This window comes from Hakea prostrata, chromosome 3 (assembly GCF_041222555.1).
Source record: "Hakea prostrata isolate BN-2017 chromosome 3, UWA_Hpros_2, whole genome shotgun sequence".
Taxonomy (NCBI): domain Eukaryota; kingdom Viridiplantae; phylum Streptophyta; class Magnoliopsida; order Proteales; family Proteaceae; genus Hakea; species Hakea prostrata.
Genome location: NC_142602.1, coordinates 29,613,405 through 29,620,563, shown reverse-complemented (window position 1 = coordinate 29,620,563; position 7,159 = coordinate 29,613,405). Strand labels below are relative to the sequence as shown.

Sequence of the window (7,159 nt, the reverse complement as noted above, 5' to 3'; positions counted from 1 at the left end):
GTTACATTCCTAAAATTGGCAATGGCTTTGCTGATTTCCTTGCTAAGGGTGCTTGCAAGTTATCTCTAGATAGATCTTGGTGAGGTATACCACATTTGTTTATTATTGATTTCTCTCGTTTGTATAGGTCCTTTAATCTAAACTCTTTCATTTAATATAATTGCTGTTTTTTTGTTTTGGCAAAAAAAAAAAAAACAGGTGGGGTGGAAATGGCCTCTACCATGCAATTTTTAGAGGAGGACTATTCTGGCATTTCATTACCCACAATTTTATGCTTCGTGTAGGTGATACCATTTCCCGATCTCTCATTGGCTCTGCTGTCTAGATTCCTTTGTTACACTCCGTGTTAAAAACCCTCCTCTCCGAACTGTTAATAAACGAAGGAGAAAAATAGAAAAAAATTATATTTAGCAAATTGTCTCCGAGGCTCCAACGCATGATGGGATTGTGACAGACAAGTCTCACTCTTCATCTCTTCAAATCGGTGTCCAGGTAATCGTTTCATGTTCAACCTTCATTACATTTCGATTGATTTGTCCCAAAGTAACAGTGTCTTCGAGTAGAGAAGAAATCGTAGGACATTATCGCTGCAGATCCTGCAATGCTCTTCTTCAATTTAATGCACAATATTTCTTGGTCTTAGGAAACTCAGGAACCGACCTAGTTTTTACAAGTAGAAGTGGTTTGCCTTGAGAGAAGATCAATCTTTCGTGGAGTTTTGGTACTTCTTTCTGATATGTGTTCTAGCTTACCATGTTGTTTAATTATCACTTTCTTTAAATGTTCTGTAGATTACTTCATGAGATCCCCATGATATTTTCCTTTTTTGAGTTACTTTGTTCATTTTCTTTCAAATTTTGTATTATTCTACCTAAATTCTTTTTTAGTAAATGATCATTGAGATATTGGCTGCATTTTCTTGCGTAGTCATCAATGTGGCCCGTTAATCTTGGGAAATTATGAAAAATTTTACCTTGGGTTTTGGTATTTTGGTTTCTAGGAGCAGGATCTGCAAAGTTCTCCATGATACATTTCTCGTTTGATTTAGTGGTCCCTATTATAATGCTTTCATTTCCTTGTAGATTTTTCTGTGTTGGCTATGGATTTGACGGAGACTAAGCCCTTGGATATCGGTCTCCTCATTGTTGCAACATTACTCATTGCAAAGCTTCTTTATGCCCTTCTGATACCTGGATCCCGAAAACGAACTCCCCCTACTGTAAAGGCATGGCCAGTGATTGGTGGACTTGCTCGTTTCATGAAAGGTCCCATTGTGATGCTAAGAGAAGAGTATCCAAAACTTGGGAGTGTATTCACTGTGAATCTTTTGAACAAGAAAATCACTTTCCTCATTGGTCCTGAAGTATCCGCTCATTTCTTTAAGGCTTCAGAGTCAGAACTTAGCCAGCAAGAGGTTTACCAGTTTAATGTGCCCACTTTTGGTCCAGGAGTTGTGTTCGATGTTGATTATTCAGTTCGTCAGGAACAGTTCCGCTTTTTCACGGAATCTCTAAGGGTGACAAAATTGAAGGGCTATGTGGATCAGATGGTTGTCGAAGCCGAGGTAAAATCTGCTCTTTTTCTGTTGTACTTAACTTTTGGCCTGCATCTATGGAAAATATTATAGCAAGTAAAACTGCAGGATGTTTCAGGAATTCAACTTTGCACATTTGCCACATAGATGTATGTGTGCCAAATTGCATGCACCATACACCTGTGCACTCATGAACTTCCTTGCAAAATTCTGTCCCTTTGGTGATATGATGGTGGTTTGCCAGATGCAAATTTTATACTGAAGTTAGCTAAGTGGTTTGTCATATTGCCTATTCATGTGAGTCAATCCAGGAATTCCGGCTGTATCTAGTGTTGCTTCTGCTTGGCAGAGCTGCTGCCTTGCTGTTTAAACCTTTACAAACCAGACTTGCTTCCTAGGGTAGGAATGTGAGCACGGTTATGCCTATTGCTAGTTTTTGAACTGCCTGAGACAGCCCAACAGACTGCCATTTAGTGGAGATGTTCAGAGAGCTTATTATTTAATTGTTTCAAAAAATAATTATTTAGTATTATAAATTAGTGGACTATTCAAATTTTACACCCATCTTTCATGAGGAATTATTCACTAATCATTTTATTTTTCCAGCTGTTGGATTGGATCTTGTACTCGTCTCTCAGATGCATAATCTGTTCTGATCTGCAAATATACCAGTTTTTCATCTCTGAGTTCAGGCACATAATTAGAAATATATGATACAGAAAATGGTAATTAGGGGTTTGCTGGTTGTTCAATTGATTGCAAATGTATTGTGTTGGCCTATTTGTGGGAAGTATGGGTGTTCACATATAAATTGTCATGAGTTTGAGGTATGGCTCTGCTGATAAAAGGAGTTCTCTATATTGCCACTGGAATTGGTTTTATTTGATATCATGTAAGACCTTCTTCTCTTTGATTCTTGTGTTCACCTTGATCCTAATATAATTCTGTTTATGAGCTATTTGAATTTGTGGTGATGTCGAAAGTCCAGGGAGATGGAATTTTAGTCAGCCTTTTATATCCCAATAACATCCCATGTGTTGACTGTTTAAGGCTTGGACCCATACACAACCTTTGAGATAATACCGATGAAAAAAGACAATTAGGAGATGATTCTAGCATTTGATTTAATGGAAGCTTCTTTAGTGTTTCTTGAGCCAATTGTAGTTTGAGAATTAAACGAGTAAAGAAATGTTAATGTATCGGACGCGAACTCTGATTTTTGTTGAAGCCAAACTCTGTACTTGACCTGCCAAACAATGGTTTCCTGATGACATTATTTCAGTCTTTGTTTCCCAAACCTGAGGTTACTGCTTCGGCATTAATGCTAATACTTGGGTAAAAGTGAATTTTTATTTCTCCACTTGTATCTGGATATACATTATGAGATGATGGGAGTAGTGACTGTAGTTGATTAATTTTGCTCCAATATCCTAACTTGAAATTTATTTCCTAGATGCTATATTGTTTAGAGAAAATCACAGAGACACCCCGAAATGGTTCATCTTATTCAGACACCCCAATTTAAGTTTGCAAACCATATGCCTGCTGTTCTGTTAGAACTGTTTGTACATAAGACAAAAAGACCATTATACCATATGTACATGGTAAAGATTAAGGTTAAAAGACCTACTTATCCTCTCCAGTTCTTCTTCTTTAATTAATGCCTGCAATTCCTCCCTGCTCTTACCCCCCCCCCCTCCTTCCCTACGACTCCACAACGTTCGTCTTCTTCTCAAGCAGCATATTCTCAGAAATCTAAATTACCCTTAGATTCCTAATCAAAGTTCCTTACCTGCATCATTTCCCTCCTTTCTGTTTCCTCCAATCAGATGAAACTTTAAAAAAGTTAAAGAGAGGAAATTAAGAACCTGAAATCAGTTCCAGTCTGAACCTCTTTTATGTTTTTTAGGTTCTCCCTTTCCTTTTTTTTTTAAACATCCCCTGTAATGACCTCTTTTAGATTAAATAAAACACATTATCTAACATAAAATTTCCCATCCTGAACTAGCCAAGTGTGGTTCTAAATGCTCATAGCTTATAGAAAATCCATCATAAAATTCTGCAAGATACTGTTTTTTGTACAAGAGAACCATGGTTGACAATACTCATCCGTTGGGTGAGTGCAAAAGCAATTGGATACTTTTCCAAAGTAACCCGAGTCTATAATAGTATCAGGTTTTGGACAAGGAAACTATTTTTTTATTGTACTGAACCCTATTTGGTTCAGTTGCTTGATGTATTTTGACAAAAAAGTTGCTCGATGTACACTGTTGTTTGCTCAAATGGGGACCTTTTTTACCAAGCATGGTAGTACATTGCACTGGAAAATTGGATTCAATTTTGACATACCTCTTGCTTCCCTTCCATTGTCTACCAATTGTATTTTGTATACCATTCTATGACCGAATTCTTGTTCCAGTGGCAAGAAACCTCACTTGGTTACCTTCTGGAGTAACAATGATTCTTGAGGATCGGAATCAGGTTGTTCCTTCAATGTTTGAAATTGTGATAGGAGCTTTAGTAGAGATTGTTTTCTCTGGATTTTCCCTCTTTTCCTCAGCTCACTGCTTCTTCAATTTTTCCCAAATTCTATCATCTTTGTTGGATAACCCAGAAATTCATGTCAAGTGTAGTAACATTGAATGCAGTTGATGGATAAGAGCGGTAGAGAAGCATTAATCTGAGTTTGGAAGGAGCACCTAGTCGAAGAATTTGGCAAAAACGAAGCATTAATCTGAGTTTGGAAGGAGCACCTAGTTGAAGAATTTGGCAAAAACGAATTTGAAGGTTTAGTCCATAACTAACATCTGGAAAAACAGATACATATATATAAGCAGATGGATGCATGGCTGGATTCCTCCAGCTGTTCGATTGTTACTAGATTCTAGGGTGCATAGCTGGATTCCTACAATTGTTTGATTGTCACCAGATTCTAGGGATGCATAGCTGGATTCCTCCAGCTGTTTGATTGTCACCAGATTCTATCTGGACCACTCCTCTCTTCTGCCAAATGTCTCATTCCATCTCTGGTTGATTTGTTTGCTTTTTCTTTACTGTTACTTTCCTGCCATTGCTTAGGTTAGATTCTCTCTAGAATGCCAGAAAATGACCTCTCAGTAGAACGGATCTACAAAACCTCCTCCCAGGATTTATTCTCCAGTACCGGAGCTGTCAATTTCTGGAGAAAGTCTGGCCAGAATGCGTCTTACTTTTTAGGTTTTCGATCACTAGGAAGGCGCAAGATGTTCTTGAAATTTTAGCTCAAAGACATTAGGGTAATCTCATATGTAACTAAAGGTGGTTTAGGAATTAAAAATATGAAAGGGATAATCTAGTAGAAAACACTAACAGATTGGACTGGGGTGCATTTTTTTATTTCAATTTCTGGGGTGTATGTGTTTTTAAAACTTCAAAACTGTGCAGTTTTGGGTGTCTCTGTCATTTGCTATGCTGTTAAATACATCTTCATCATTAAGTCATATGTGTCAGCACTTGGTCAATGAAGCAATTTACAGTGACCATGTTTTCATGGGTTAACTGGTTCTGATACAGTACACATTCACAATATGGACAGGACTACTTTTCGAAGTGGGGAGACAGTGGTGAGGTGGACCTTAAATATGAACTGGAGCATCTAATTATCTTGACAGCAAGTAGATGCCTTCTAGGTCGTGAAGTTCGTGATAAGCTCTTTGATGATGTGTCTGCACTCTTCCACGACCTTGACAATGGTATGCTCCCAATCAGTGTCATGTTCCCATACTTGCCAATTCCAGCTCATCGCCGCCGTGATCGTGCCCGTAAGAAGCTTGCTGAGATCTTCACAAAGATCATATGTTCCAGGAAAAGTGCTGGCAAGTCAGAGAATGATATGCTGCAGTGCTTCATTGAGTCAAAGTACAAAGATGGACGCCCAACAACAGAGAGTGAGGTTACTGGGTTGCTCATTGCTGCCCTATTTGCTGGACAGCACACCAGTTCCATCACTTCAACCTGGACTGGGGCTTATCTCTTATGTCACGACAAGTACCGCTCTGCTGTGTTGGATGAACAGAAGAATCTGATGAAGCAGCATGGAAACAAGGTTGATCATGACACCCTGTCTGAGATGGATGTCCTGTACAGGTGCATCAAGGAAGCCCTGAGGCTGCATCCTCCTCTAATCTTGCTGCTTCGTAGCTCTCACACTGACTTCAGTGTGACAACCCGGGAGGGAAAAGAATACGACATACCAAAGGGAAGCATTATTGCCACATCACCAGCTTTTGCCAATCGACTGCCACATATATATAAGGACCCAGACAGTTATGACCCGGACAGATTTGCTGCTGGAAGGGAAGAAGACAAGGCAGCAGGACCTTTCTCATATATCTCATTTGGGGGTGGGAGGCATGGCTGTCTTGGGGAGCCATTTGCATATCTGCAGATAAAGGCAATATGGACCCATTTAGTTAGGAATTTTGAATTGGAATTGGTCTCCCCTTTCCCAGAAATCGATTGGAATGCTATGGTTGTGGGTGTTAAGGGGAAGGTGATGGTGCGGTACAAGCGGCGGCAACTTTCTGTTGACTAACAATCCCAGAACAAGTTAGCAAATATTTTCTTTTTGACTCTTATGATCTAGTTCATGGGTTTGTGTTTGCTGATTCTTACTCTTCAATGTTCATTGCTTACCTCTCTAGTAAGTATGGTTTTGCATTTTAGTGGCCTTTTTTTTTCGAGGGGGGAGTAATGTTTAACTTGGTTGTTAGTGCTGTGTAACCTTTTTGTTTTGAACGGAAATAGCGTTTCACCCTTAGTGTGCGTGCGCACCTTTTTTCCTCTTATGTGAAGGTTTTTTGGTCAATTGCGAGCAAACATCCATACCATTAGGTGATTAACCGTTGCTACCAATGGAACTCCCATCTCCATTTTGCAAAATGCTATAGAAGGATGAAAATAGTGAAAGCAGCACACTGAAAAGTGTCCCGAGAGTCTTTCGGAACATACAGAAACCTAAGATGGGTTTGTGAACTGTAGGATGTTGTGTGAATCATGATGGAGGAAAACTGTTTTCCTCTTATGTCTCATTTAACATTTTTTTGTTGGAATATGTAATCATTAATATTGCTCACTCTTATTTGCTTCCCCTCGGGGTTCTTCATTTTCTCTGAAATTGAATTCTATTCTACGTCATATGGGATCAAGCAAGCATTCTTGGCTCATAATTCGAAGTTGGATGTCAAGAAAGCTTATGATAGACTTGAATAGTTCTTCAATGAAAAAGTTTTTGATATAAGATTCCATGAAGGGGTAGGCCATGATACAATGGTTAGTGGACATGGTCGTTATCAGCAAAAACTACTGGGGTTAGAGGAAATGGTAAAAAGCATTTTCTTGGCAGTAGGTTGGATGTCAAAAAAAGCCTATAATAGACTTAGATGGGTTTTCGATGAAATAGTCTTTGATATAGGATTCCATGAAAGGGTGGGCCTTGGTGCAGTGCTTGGTGGACCACAATTTTTTTTCAGCTAATACTATTGGGAATTCATATGTGAATTTTCTTGTGAATGTGTATGTGGTCTCATTACTCCATTGAGAGGCGGCATATGACATGAGACTCACTCTCCCTAGCAACATTTGTTT

The 7,159-nt window shown here is 38.9% G+C and overlaps 1 protein-coding gene across 3 annotated transcripts; it reads left to right on the top strand.

Moving 5' to 3' along the window:
• The first annotated feature begins 391 nt into the window (after positions 1 to 391).
• On the top strand, positions 392 to 6,524 carry LOC149022028 (sterol 14-demethylase-like). Of its 3 annotated transcripts, XM_089150229.1 has the most exons (4): positions 392 to 492; positions 653 to 721; positions 1,083 to 1,564; positions 5,109 to 6,524. In XM_089150229.1, exons 3-4 carry the CDS (start codon positions 1,100 to 1,102, stop codon positions 6,105 to 6,107), a joined length of 1,464 nt encoding a protein of 487 aa, XP_089006355.1. In that variant the 5' UTR covers positions 392 to 492; positions 653 to 721; positions 1,083 to 1,099; the 3' UTR covers positions 6,108 to 6,524. The 3 variants fall into 3 exon arrangements, with proteins under 3 accessions (XP_089006355.1, XP_089006354.1, XP_089006353.1); XM_089150228.1 differs by having other exon boundaries at positions 392 to 721; XM_089150227.1 differs by lacking the exon at positions 653 to 721 and having other exon boundaries at positions 5,109 to 6,523.
• Positions 6,525 to 7,159: the final 635 nt, after the last annotated feature.

Excerpts from the sequence above, each read along its gene's own strand:
- LOC149022028 (XM_089150229.1), top strand. The coding sequence starts at position 1,100 with ATGGATTTGACGGAGACTAAGCCCTTGGATATCGGTCTCCTCATTGTT. Across the intron at positions 1,565-5,108 it reads AGATGGTTGTCGAAGCCGAG|GACTACTTTTCGAAGTGGGG; the intron begins GTAAAATCTGCT and ends CAATATGGACAG.